This window comes from Theropithecus gelada, chromosome 4 (genome assembly GCF_003255815.1).
Source record: "Theropithecus gelada isolate Dixy chromosome 4, Tgel_1.0, whole genome shotgun sequence".
In the NCBI taxonomy this organism is placed as follows: domain Eukaryota; kingdom Metazoa; phylum Chordata; class Mammalia; order Primates; family Cercopithecidae; genus Theropithecus; species Theropithecus gelada.
In genome coordinates this window covers 6,803,925-6,816,736 of record NC_037671.1, presented here as the reverse complement: position 1 = coordinate 6,816,736, position 12,812 = coordinate 6,803,925, and the positions used below count along the sequence as shown (strand labels likewise).

General features: G+C 37.1%; 1 protein-coding gene across 4 annotated transcripts in view; it reads right to left on the bottom strand.

Annotated features, from left to right (window-relative positions):
- PRPF4B (pre-mRNA processing factor 4B) overlaps window positions 1-12,812 on the bottom strand; it is a 43,575-nt gene that overhangs the window by 1,449 nt on the left and 29,314 nt on the right. Inside the window, exons 10-20 of one of the 4 annotated variants that reach the window (XM_025382907.1) lie at window positions 12,489-12,626; window positions 11,427-11,580; window positions 7,559-7,673; window positions 6,812-6,963; window positions 5,060-5,146; window positions 3,182-3,455; window positions 2,720-2,852; window positions 2,164-2,209; window positions 1,562-1,648; window positions 1,232-1,304; window positions 4-792 (exon numbers count right to left, since the gene is read on the bottom strand). In XM_025382907.1, coding sequence (XP_025238692.1) covers window positions 3,252-3,455; window positions 5,060-5,146; window positions 6,812-6,963; window positions 7,559-7,673; window positions 11,427-11,580; window positions 12,489-12,626 — 850 coding nt within the window. In that variant the 3' untranslated portion in view covers window positions 4-792; window positions 1,232-1,304; window positions 1,562-1,648; ... (1 more) ...; window positions 2,720-2,852; window positions 3,182-3,251. The remainder of the gene's footprint in view (window positions 1-3; window positions 793-1,231; window positions 1,305-1,561; window positions 1,649-2,163; window positions 2,210-2,719; window positions 2,853-3,181; window positions 3,456-5,059; window positions 5,147-6,811; window positions 6,964-7,558; window positions 7,674-11,426; window positions 11,581-12,488; window positions 12,627-12,812) is intronic. The other 3 variants (XM_025382906.1, XM_025382908.1, XM_025382909.1) reach the window with 3 other exon arrangements.

The following is a 12,812-nucleotide window of genomic DNA, read 5'->3' as shown; positions in this document are numbered from 1 at the left end:
AACTATACAGCTACTCTAAAAGATGAATGCAAATTTATTAAGGAGCATTCACTAAAGAAATTCAATCTAGTAGGTCTTGCAAAGTTCCAAATTGCACCTCAGCCAAATTACAGAGTGTAAGAAAATCATGTATACGAACATAAGACAGTTTATAGGGTTCCTTTCAAATAGGTAGTCTAGATATGCTACATTGGGGCATAAAAAACCCACAGTATCATCTTCATTTCCCTTAAAAGAAAAAAAAATAAATAAAACCAATGGCTCTGAGTATTTTGTCTACTTTAAGACTGGAACACTGGTTAATAATGAGGTTCCTAAAGGGTAAGTTGGGGAATAGATACTAAAGGAGTTGAACAGTATTCTTAATATTCCAGTTTCTATTCTTTTGCATCTGCCTAAAGCTGAAGACTACTTTTAGATATATGCTATTCTGGTGGTTGCTGTTTTTCTAAGATCCTTAAGAGCCAATTTTGACAACCATGTGTTAATGTGGAATCTCAGCATCCAAGAGCCTTTTACATTACTAAAGTTGACCACTATTTTTATTTTAGGGAAGAAGAAACTGGGGGAGGGGGAGAGGCAGGAAGTATGATAAAACAAGCACTTTACAGATGAACACCACAATAGCACTACTATTCTAAATACCAAACACCAATAAAACCCAAATCATAATGCTGAAAACTAAAAAATTAGACAAAAACTAAATGAAGGATTGTTTTTTAATAAATCTTTTATAGGACAGAAACCTTAGCTCATGTCTTCTGGTTGTCATCATCTTCCACTGAGCTGCACCTAAAACACAAAGAACAAGTAACAAGCAACTTCGTTTTTAAAGAACAGGTAATAGTTTTGAAGGTATAAGATGAACTGTTTCTAGTGGAACTTACTTAAAAAATTATATAAAATGAAGCCATAAACATCACCAGAAGCATCAAATTGTCAACTACTTTGGGTGAAAATAACTACAAAAGACTTGAATATGCAGCATATTATCACCAAAATAAATAATGGTGGGAAAATCACTACCCGTTTCATTAAGGTAGAATAGCTGCACCTGTGACGCCTTATTTAAAAGGCTTCACTCTACCTGAAGATGAAAATCACCTTGCATTTATTTTAGTAAGTCTAAACCGTGAAGAGACGGGGTGTAGGTTCAGAGGTGGCTTATTATATCATCTATCACCTTCCTGGCTGTAGTTCATTTCAAGTCTTTAAATGGAGCAAAACCCACCAGAAGAATGCTGCTATTCTGATTTTCCATTCTTGAATGCACCAAAATGTGCATGCTTGTTGTAATTAGGTGCCTGGGTGAATAAAAAAATCCCATTTACAATTTAAAAATATTATTTATACCCCTAAACTCTGATTATTTTCCATATTCCTCAGGGAGACAAGCAATAATTTTACCCCCCAAACAGAAAAGATTACATATATTTCTGAAAAATTCTCTTCTACCATGTTAATAATACAAATTCCTTTGTGTTGCAAAACCAAGTTGATTTACACGATTTTGTCTTAAATTGTTGCTAAATGTTTATCTACACATGCTGTCAGAAATAACCTTGTTAAGAAGGTGAAGCTGGTGTCTCAGCAAATCAGACCCCTTGGAGAAGGCGTTGAATGGCCTGTGCCCCGTTTTCCTTTTTCTCTTTCCGCACCATCAAAAGGAAAAGTGAGAAAATAGCAGAAACATTAGTTAAATCCTGAATTATACCCCATAACCTACAGGAATAATCTCACTACACTGAAAGCTGACAATATTTGTAGGATTTTTTGAAATAATTAGGATCCTAATTATTAATAAACTGATAATTTTGGCTAGGTTTACATCTTTAACTAATAATACTTTCAATTAAAAACTTTCAGGAAAAAAACAAAAGGTTGCTTTTAATAACTATTTATGGTTTACCTGACTTACCAGCACTGAAGACAAAAACTTTTAAAAATGGCTACAAATGCCTTGTTCACAAAAGACTTTATTATCTAGTGATGCATACTGAGAACATACAGGAATCTGCATGGCCCACTTCACATGCAGTAGAACAATCTTCACTTTACAATAAGTGAGTGTCAACTGTTTTATGCAATAGACAACACTTTAAAGTCACATTCTTAAAGAAAAGCTTCATTTACAAAAGAAATAAAAGGTAAAGAAGCAATTACCGCTTTTAAAAAGCAGCTGCTTTGTTCAAGAGTGGAAGGTTTATGCCTGTATTGAAAGACAACATGATCACAAATAATGAAAACAATGAACACATGAAAAACACTTTTACCGTAAAGCAGTACACTTTCAAAATGACATACAAATAGTTAAAAATTTCATTACGTTGTCTATCTAGCCTTTAAATATGAGGACTTTCAGAATTAGGCCTCAACATCTGTAATTAGTAAATGAAAACTACGCATTGTTTCTATGTCACTAGGAACTATATTTAACAAAATGTATATAAAGTCTATAGCAAGTTGATTTTAAAAAAGTAAAGTTAATAAGAAACAGTACACTGAAGGCGCTCTATCCATCAAGCGCGTTCTCTTCCAATTTTAAATGTGATGAACAAACAGAAATTGTAACTATGCCACAGTTGCAATGCCAAAAATAAAACAAGATCAGTTATCACACATGCAGGGAATTCTGCCACAAAGCTAACATCCCTCATTTGTCAGTTGTTCCAATAAAATAACATCTTAAAACACCAGAGATGTTGATGGTTTAGCTTACCTTCAGTGTACTGAATGCTGCACACAACCTGCTTTAAAAGGAGACCATCCCTGCAGGCAGGCTCAAGAAGGAACAGACCCCTTTCGGCACTGACTACACCAAGGGCATGCTGCTGTGGCCTGCACACACATACCTAGGAAAACGTGAATATAAACAGCATTTATGCTGGCCATTTTATCTCAAGACCAAAATGAAGCCAAGTCTGCTAAAAACAAATCAACCACCCAATATTACTACTCATTTTATAACAGATGCTTTTGTCTTTATGTGAACTGCAACCATATACATTAGCACTGTAATTTTGTGCAGTCTTGGCAATTTAAAACAGTTCTACAGTGAAATTTCACGTAAGACACAAAACAGATTAACTAACATTTCTAAAAGAAATATCACCCTTGGTGTTAATTCAAATATATCATGCTTCCTCAAATTTGCTGGAGAAATATTTATAAGTTTATATACATTAATAAACTGCTGTGAAATTTCTTCAGTCTTTGTATTTACTCAAACCCTTGGAGTTTCTTCATCTTGTTTAAATTTTTTCCTGGATGAAGGCATGCTGTAGGGCCTGGTTGATGCTAATTCGTTTAGCTGGGTCCAACATCAGAATCTGGTCCAACAAGTCCTTTAGCTGGTGTACTTTCTTACGTTGGTCTTCAGGAAGTCTCTGGCACCCAATCAAGTCAGCCAACAGGTCCTTAGTTGGATTAATGGTGCTCATAACAGTAACTTTCTCCTAAAAATAATTTTTAAAATGCGTATCTCTAAATAAGTTACTAAGCATATATAACTTAAATCAGACTGTTTTGGGGTCAGTCTATAAAAAATATTAAAAATATACATATATTAAAAAAAATATACATAGTGCATAACGACATTTTGGACAATGACAGATTGCATATGTGACAGTGGTCCCTTAGATTGGAATACCGTATTTTTGCTCTCCTTTTTCTATGTTTAGATACACACATACACTTACCACTTATGAAAGTGCCTATAGTATTCAGTCCACCAACTTACGGTTCAGGTCTAGAAGCAAAAGGCCGTACTACGTACCTAGGTGTGTGTGAGTGTATGCTGTGGTTATGCGATGCATGACTGTGTATCATCATCATCTATTCATTTAAAACTTTGCTGTGGTTTCCTCTATGCTCTACATCTTTTTAAAAGGTAACCAAAAAAATTAAATGAAAAAGTTGACGTCAACTCTGGGCCGGGTGCGGTGGTTCACGCAATCCCAGCACTTTGGAAGCCCAAGGTAGGTGGATCGCTTGAACCCAGGAATTCGAGACCGCCTGGGCAACATGGCAAAACCTGTCTCTACTAAAAATACAAAAATTAGCCAGGCATAGTGGCACACAACTGTAATCCCAGCTACTCAGGAGGCTGAGGCATGAGAATTGCTTGAACCCGGGAGGCAGAGGTTGCAGTGAGGCAAGATCGTGCCACTGCACTCCAGCCTGGATGACAGAGAGCGAGACTCAGTCTCAAAAAAAAAAAAAAAAAAAAAGGTCAACTCCAAGTTAGCAATGAAAACTAACAATAAGCATTTGCTGTTTGCATTGTACTTTCTCTACCCTGAAGTGGTAAGTGACAGACATGCGAATAAGTTGATACCATGAAGTGTTATTAAGTGCTCCAGCAAAGACAGGGACATATGACATAATAATGGGACCAAAAAAAGGAAATCATTACTTCAATCTGGGAGTTTTCGAAAGGCTCATACAGAATGTGTATTTCAGCTGAGGCTTGAAGATAAATTTTTTAGGGGGTTAGGGGTGAGGCGGCACAGGAAATGACTAAGCTCAGGGAGGTCTGTTAGCAAAGGCAGGAAGGTCTGAACCAGCATGCCTTCTGGCCACATGTGGAAGGGTGGGGGTTCTGAGTGTGCCAAAGAGAGGTTTGAAAATCGAAGAAGGAAGTTGGATTTGTCACTCTGAGGAACTTAAATTTTATTATTTCAAAGGTAACAGGGAGCCAACAAAGGTTTTTAGGCAGGGACAGGAACATGATCAGATTTGTTTTCAGAAACATCCCTCCAGCAGCAGTAAGAAAGCTGGATGGGAAGCCAGACCAAGCAAGTAATCCAAAGAAGATGTGACGAGGGCCTAAATATGACCTAAAATAAAAACAAATTCATTATGCTAGAAAAACATTTTAAAGTCCCTTCATCTTTTCCATGGCCTAATGTGTTTTATTTAGGAATTGGTCAACAGCAAAAAGGAAATATTTACTTTTGTGTGTGTGTTTTTTTTTTTAATTCACCAGCTCCTAGTACGACTTAGTACTCAATTAATTAACAATAAAATAACTACTGAATGCTGCATTTAAAACACTTACCCTCTCTGTTACTTTATCAACTTCTATGTACATGAAGTTGAGATTTTGATCAAAATGCTGATCTTTGAACACACCTTTTCGAATCATCTACAAAACAAAACAAAAACTTGGGTTTTGAACTATTATGAAACAGTCTGGCCTACTAACAATTTAAAATACAATAAGTCAAGTAAGTATTTAGTCTCTGTAGGTTTGTTTGATCTCAGATTCCCTTGACCCCAGGAATTCATTAAAATCTTTGGAAAAGCAAATACAAATGGTCTACCTAAAACTACTTAATAACATGAAATTATATTTGTCCAGGCAGCGACTTAAAACAATTATAACATCAAATTGTGCTTTCACTATTTAAAATTGGAGAGTCAACAAAGACTTTAAATTATTTGTTCCTAAAAATATTACAGAACTAAGGTTTTTTTTCTCCTTGGCAGTTAGGTAACCTAATGCCACTTTACAAATTACGTTCCAACAGCCCTAATATGATACAAGTCAGACTTCATTACAATTAATACCAACATAGCTCATTTTTATGTAACTTATTCTAAAAAAAGTCCAACATAATAGAATTTGGACAATATGTAAAAATCAGCCTGGTCAACATAGCAGAACTCCACCTCCACAAAAAAATTATTAGATAAATTAGCTGGGTGTGGTGGCACATGCCTGTAGTCCCCGCTACACTGGAGACTGAGGCAGGAGAATTGCTTGAGCCCAGGGGTTTGGTTCGAGGCTGCAGTGAGCTATAACTATACTCCAGTCTGGGACACAGAGCAAGATCCAGTCTCAAAAAAAAAAAAAAAAAAAAAAATTAAAAGCCATACAGGCTTCTGACCTTTACAAAAAACGTGTAAATCTTTTAGAAATTCAGCAAATAGGCTGAAATCTTAAAAAGCTAAGTTATGGCAGGGTGCGGTGGCCTATATACACTTTGGGAGGCTGAGGCAGACGGATCACAAGGTCAGGAGATCGAGACCATCCTGGCTAACACTGTGAAACCCCATCTCTACCAAAAATACAAAAAATTAGCCGGGTGTAGTGGTGGGCGCCTGTAGTCCCAGCTACTCGGGAGGCTGAGGCAGGAGAATAGTGTGAACCCGGGAGGCGGAGCCTGCAGTGAGCCAAGATTGCCCCACTGCACTCCAGCCTGAGTAACAGAGCAAGACTCCTTCTCCAAAAAAACCAAAAATAATAATAAAATAAAAAGCTAAGTTATGGCCCTCAGACACTTTAACAAATGCTTAAATTCTTGCTTCATGTTAAACAGAAACTAGTATTATAGCTGAAGTATCAAGGGTGAGTTAGAAAGATATTAAATACATTTTCTTGGTACCTTTCTCAAATAACCTCCAATCTTTAATTAATTAATTAACATCAAGTTCCTCTTACAATATCTAATATTCACCTATTCATTCTCTGACCACTAAGCACTTTCTTATATTTAACCTAACTCGATCTACATCTTTTTCCATTCTATCTTCCAAACATTTTGAAACCTTTACCAATAAAGGTGCATTCCCAAAATATTGCTGCTCTCTGTCCATCATTGAAAAAGTTCTCTTATCCTTAGCTCTCAGCTGATTAGAACCACTAATTGAAACACCAGAAAAGGGAAAGACCCTAAGAAATCATGATAGCCATCTACCCACCTTTCTGAAATTGTTGTTTTATAGTTCACCAGTGGTGAGCAAGTGTCAGCAGTCTGTCAGTTTATAAGAAACTAAGACCTTAAAGAAGCTCATGCTAATGTCTTACCTTATTTGGCATCTTTCCTTTGAGATCCATCGCAAGCTTCAGCATATGGTTATTGGTTTTGCCAGGAAATAAAATTTTTCCAGTATAGAGTTCGTATAAGGTGCAACCTACAGACCACATATCTATGCCATAGTCATAGCTTTTACCTATAACTGAAAACAAAATCAAAGTTTTAATATATGAGGACAAGGAAAACTGACTACTATTAATTTTATTTCCACTAATGAGGGGCTACCTTAGCTTGGACTATAATCACAATCTTAATGCCTTAGTTTGACAATTAGTTTTGTGTTCTTTCCCACTAATTCTTAATAGAGACTCAAACTTAAAAACCTTAAAAAATGGAGGTGTGGGGGAGGAACTTAAAGGGCAAAAGAAAATATGTATTTCTTCTCTTTTCTCATTTCACCTTTGGTGGAGGTGCTAATCAGCCTCAACCAAGGCAACAGGAAAAAACAAAGGTCCCATACAATCCATAAATGTGATAATCAGACCTTGAATAATCAAGAGCAGTCTTCTAAAGTCGAGGATTTTCCACAACTGTTTTGCTACTCTTGCCCGACATGATCAAGACTCCTGTCACAACTACCTTCATTCCACCTGAGGAGGATGAACTTGCTACGGTTCCCTTCCTCAGGAATGAACTCGTGCAGCTGCTGAAGTGTGATGGAAAACAGTGCTTAGACATTAAGTATGCGGTTTCCACCACATATGATGGCCCAGGTCAAAGAACATTAAGAAACTTACTGATTTCAGGAGCACGATAAAATCTACTGACAAGATAAGGTGTTATGTCATTATCCGCAACATGTGAAGCCGACCCAAAATCGCAAAGCTTTAAAATCGTTTTTGATTCATTAACCTGCAAAACATTTTTTCAACGGAATTTAATTCAAGCCAGGAATAATTAATACAAATAAATAAAAATTATTGGCTTTGAAAAGTTATATTAATTCCAATACTGACAACAAAGACACTCATTTAAAAGTTCCTTTTCTATTTATTTTTAATTCAATTTCCTATGAAAAGTTAATATGTATCAAATATTCATTACAATGAGTAGAAACTGTTTTCAGTGAGGACATGGATACCACAAAGTACATTAATTTTAACAACTGCATTTTTAAAAGGGTGGGGTACTGAGAGAAAAAGCTAATTTTATGAAGCAAAGCATCTTCTAAAAAGACCCTGAATACCTGAATAAAGTTTTATTACTAAGGACTCATATTTAAGTTAACTTTCAGTTGCCAGAGAATTACGATGGCAATGAAAGCAGAAGGGTGATTCAGATTAAACTTGGACAAAAACAAAACATTCTTCATCCGAAGCTGCTATATCATCCCAAATTTAGCAATCACTTCAAGTCTAAAAAATATTAGCCCTTAAATATAAAGAAGGTATTAGTCAAGAAAATGTTAAATATATCTGGCAAAACTGATAAACACGAACTCTATATTAGTCATTTGTTTCTTTTTTCCTTTGTAAATACTTCAACATACACAGTAATAGTGACATCTGCTGAGAAAGGCTGGAGTTGCTCCCATGACTGCTGCCACTCATGAGTCAGAAGCATGTTCAGGATTAACAAGTGAAGATAATTCATATTCCAGAGTCCCTTCCCCCCTTCAAAAGAGACACATACAAATTCCGAGTTGGGACTTGAACTTGGCCTACTGCTCCCACCCCAAAGCAGCATAACACTTTAGCCTTAGGCAGTCTCTGTGGGGAGATTGGACTATTATAAATGATACCCAGAGTTAAGCTATTAATAGGAACAGAAATGATTATTTTTAACTCCCACATTGATTACCATTCTTTTCGTCTTGGGAATCAGAAAAGCAACTTAAAATAGAAAAGTTCTTTTAAAACTTTTTAAAGTATAAGCTGAATTCAGGTACTTAAGCAGTTTCAATACCCACAGAAAACTTAAGAAACATTTTAAAATTAGAATCTTATCAGTGGAACTCTTGGGCTGGCTAAAATGCCTTAAATAACAGCAGGGTATCCATACTCATAGGCACTTCAGTTTGCTACACAACTTCTACTCCTGCCATGAGGAATGTGGTGTTTAAAAACCACACTGATGCCTGAAATCACCAGCCAAAGGCTCTGGACTTCCATTAACAAAAATCAGCTCCGTCACTGAGGTCTATTTTTCCCTTCCCCAGGAAGAAGGGAAACCATTTCTTAAATGTATGTGAAAACCTATACTAGTTTAGCATTAGCTTTTAAAAACAAGAGCTTCTTCTATGACACTGGCAAACGTGTTATTCTTTAACCTCCACAATGGTTACAAAGCTGCTCACTGTAAATGACCTTTTAAATTGTACATGTTTTGTATATTCTTTGACATGAACCATGTATTTCACAATTAAAAAAGGAAAAATCGGCCAGGCATGGTGACTCACGCTTGTAATCCCGGCACTTTGGGAGGCCAAGGCGGGCGGATCACGAGGTTAAGGAAATCAAGACCATCCTGGCCAACATGGTGAAACTCTGTCTCTACTAAAATACAAAAATTAGCCGGGCGTGGTGGCATCTGCCTATAATCCCAGCTACTTGGGAGGCTGAGGCATGAGAATCGCTTGAACCAGGGAGTTGGAGGTTGCAGTGAGCCAAGATCGCGCCACTGCACTCCAGCCTGGTGACAGAGTGAGACTCCGTCTCATAAAAAGAGAAAAAAAATATTGAGGTAAAAATCAACTATGAAATTGGCCACAGAAATTTACAATTCATTTTTAATGCACTTACCATTTCAATGTAATTACTCAGCTCCCTTAACTCCAAGTTACATTAGATATACAATACAATAATAATTCAGACCAAATATAAAAATGGAATGCACCTCACTACTAATGTGGCTGTCTGGAAGGAAATATTTTAAGATATTAAGAAAAAAGAAAAAGAGAAATATGAATTAAAGAGCTTAGTTATTGATAAAAAGTCCTTAAACTTCAATGAGATCACCATTTTTTAAAGAATTTATTTTGGCCAAGTATGGTAGCTCACACCTATAATCCCAGCACTTTGGGAGGCTGCAGCAGGAGGACCGCTTGAGCCCAGGGGTTTGAGACCAGCCAGGACAATATAGCAAGAACTCATCTCTAAAAAAATTTTTTTAAATTAGGCAGTCGTAGTAGCATATGCCTGTGGGTAGTCCCAGCTACTGGGGAGGCTGAGGCAGGAGAACTGCTTGGGCCTAGGAGTTCGAGGTTACAGTGAGCCACTATGGCATCACTGCACTCTAGCCTGGGTGTCAGAACAAGACCTTGCCTCAAAACAAAACAAAAGAAAAAATAAAAAGTATTTATTTTGTTATAGCTTCAACAGTTCCCAATAAAGAACACCCTATTAGTCTTCAGGATCTCTCCTAGGCATCAACTGTAGGAGAGCTGATAAAAAGAACCCGTTTTAAAAAAATGAAATGCAGAATGTTACCAGAAGATAAGCTGGAATTCTCCAATTTGTGAACACGACCCAAACTGAAGGCCACAAAAGAGGGTGAAGTAATGGGGCCGGGGAGGGGAGGAGTGTGTGTGTACATTAATCCCATCACTATGATAATATGTATGTATTTCAAAATTTCAAAAACATATACGGCCGGGCGCGGTGGCTCAAGCCTGTAATCCCAGCACTTTGGGAGGCCGAGACGGGCGGATCACAAGGTCAGGAGATCGAGACCATCCTGGCTAACACGGTGAAACCCCGTCTCTACTAAAAAATACAAAAAAATAGCCGGGCGAGATGGCGGGCGCCTGTAGTCCCAGCTACTCGGGAGGCTGAGGCAGGAGAATGGTGTAAACCCGGGAGGCGGAGCTTGCAGTGAGCTGAGATCCGGCCACTGCACTCCAGCCTGGGCGACAGAGCGAGACTCCGTCTCAAAAAAACAAAAACAAAAACAAAAACAAAAACAAAACATATACATTGTGAAATCTGCACATTACCACCAGAGGTCATTAGTGGAAGAGGATGAAGATTGCAAAAGGTGAGAACACACGGACACACAGGGGAACGATACACACTGGGGTCCGTCAGAGGCTGGAGGGTGAGAGGTGGGAGAATCAGGAAAAATGGCTATAAACTCTCCATGACACAAGTTTACCTGTGTAACAAGCCTGCACATGTACCCCTGAACTTAAAAGTTTAAAAATAAAATAAAAAAACTTCAAAAGCGATGCCTTTAAATAGAATACCTAACCACAACTGAGCTTTATTGTGTTTGGGCCCCCAGGAGCCACAGCTTAGGGAGCTATAAAATTAGCAAACAGAAGAGTAGGAACACTCTTTATTTCAAAACAGCAACATGTGCAGCATTTTTTTAAGGTAACAGGAGAAACTCATTATTACTACATTAAAGAATTCCAGGATTGGTGCATCCTTTAAATCCATCAATCAAAAGAGAAAAAAAGGGACAACTGCACATTTCCTTTTTCTTCATACTTGTCAATAAAATTTCACTGTCCGATTTCCAAGAAAGATAAAAATTATTAGTCACTTGAAATAGGTTATTAATATACTGAACTATGCTTCTGTCATTTCTCATAATAATCATATTGCTAGTAAGAAGTGATATGGATGTATAAGATGTACAGGACAGCTTGACTGTTTGACTTACCAGGATATTGTCTGGCTTGATATCTGCATGTAGGATATTGCATCTTTTAAGGAGTTTCAATGCCAGGAACAACTGCTGACTATAGGATCTTACAGCTTTAATATGAAGACCAACATCTTTACCATATTTTTTTAACACCTCTCGTAAGTTCATACTTTTAGGAGAAAATAAAACACAAAAAACAAAATAGGAGTTAAAATGCAAAATGGAAATATAAAAAGGCAAAAACATTTGCAAGCGTAAAGTACAATCAAGTGCAGAATACAAACAATAAAAATACCTAAGAGCCGTCCCCACATTTGATAAATTATTTTATACTGAAAGGAGAGCGTATCAAATTGTATGTATATAACACAGTTTCCCAATAAATTCAATTTTCTAAATAAGTAGGAAGAAAGATAGGCAAGGTAAAACTCCCATTTAGATTTCAGAATAGATTCACATTTGAAAACACAACAAAGCCATACTGTTGAAGATAAAAATTCCTTGAAATATTTCATTTTAAGAGACTCTCTCTGTTGACCTATGGGCTCCATGAGAGTAGTGCCTGGTGTACAGCATAGTCAACTAAAGTTTGTAGATTCATGATTCAAAAGACTAGCTGGGATTACGATGGCTCACACCTGTAACACCAACACTCTGGGAGGCCAAGGTGGGCAGATCAATTGAGGTCAGGAGTTCAAGACCAGCTGGGCCAAGATGGTGAAACCCTGTCTGTACTAAAAATACAAAAATTAGCCGGGTGTAGCGGTGTGCACCTGTAATCCCAGCTATTTGGGTGGCTGAGGCACGAGAATCACTTGAACTCAGGAGGCGGAGGCTGCAGTGAGCCAAGACTGCACCACTGTACTCCAGGCTGAGCAACAGAGTGAGACTGTCTCAACAACAACAACAACAACAACAAAGACCAGCTGTTAACCAAAAATTAAACAACAAAACCAGAGCTTTGTGGATAAAATAAATCAAATACCCAGAAAATCTGTCACAGCATTTATCCAAAATGAGATGGTAAAGATGAAGAAGTTAAATTTTCAACGTAATGCATAGGTTTTGACATTGTACCTTAGAGGCTCGAATACGAGACAAAGATGCTGTTTGTGATAGAAGTGCCTGAAGAGTCGCAGACAATGAAATTTGTCATCAGGATCAGCATCATTAAGTTTTTTCAAGAACTCTAGTTCTTTTAAACCAGTCTTTTGCCTAAAAAAAAAAAAAAAAAAAAAAAAAAAATTGGGTTAAAATTGAATATATATAGAATTTAGGAGCACTACATAATATATTTGCTAGCCCCAGTCTGATCAGGTGATGTGTGGGAGGAGTCTGCTTATTTTTAAGTACTAATAAATCTACTGAGAAATGATGTCTCTATATATCATTCACATAATA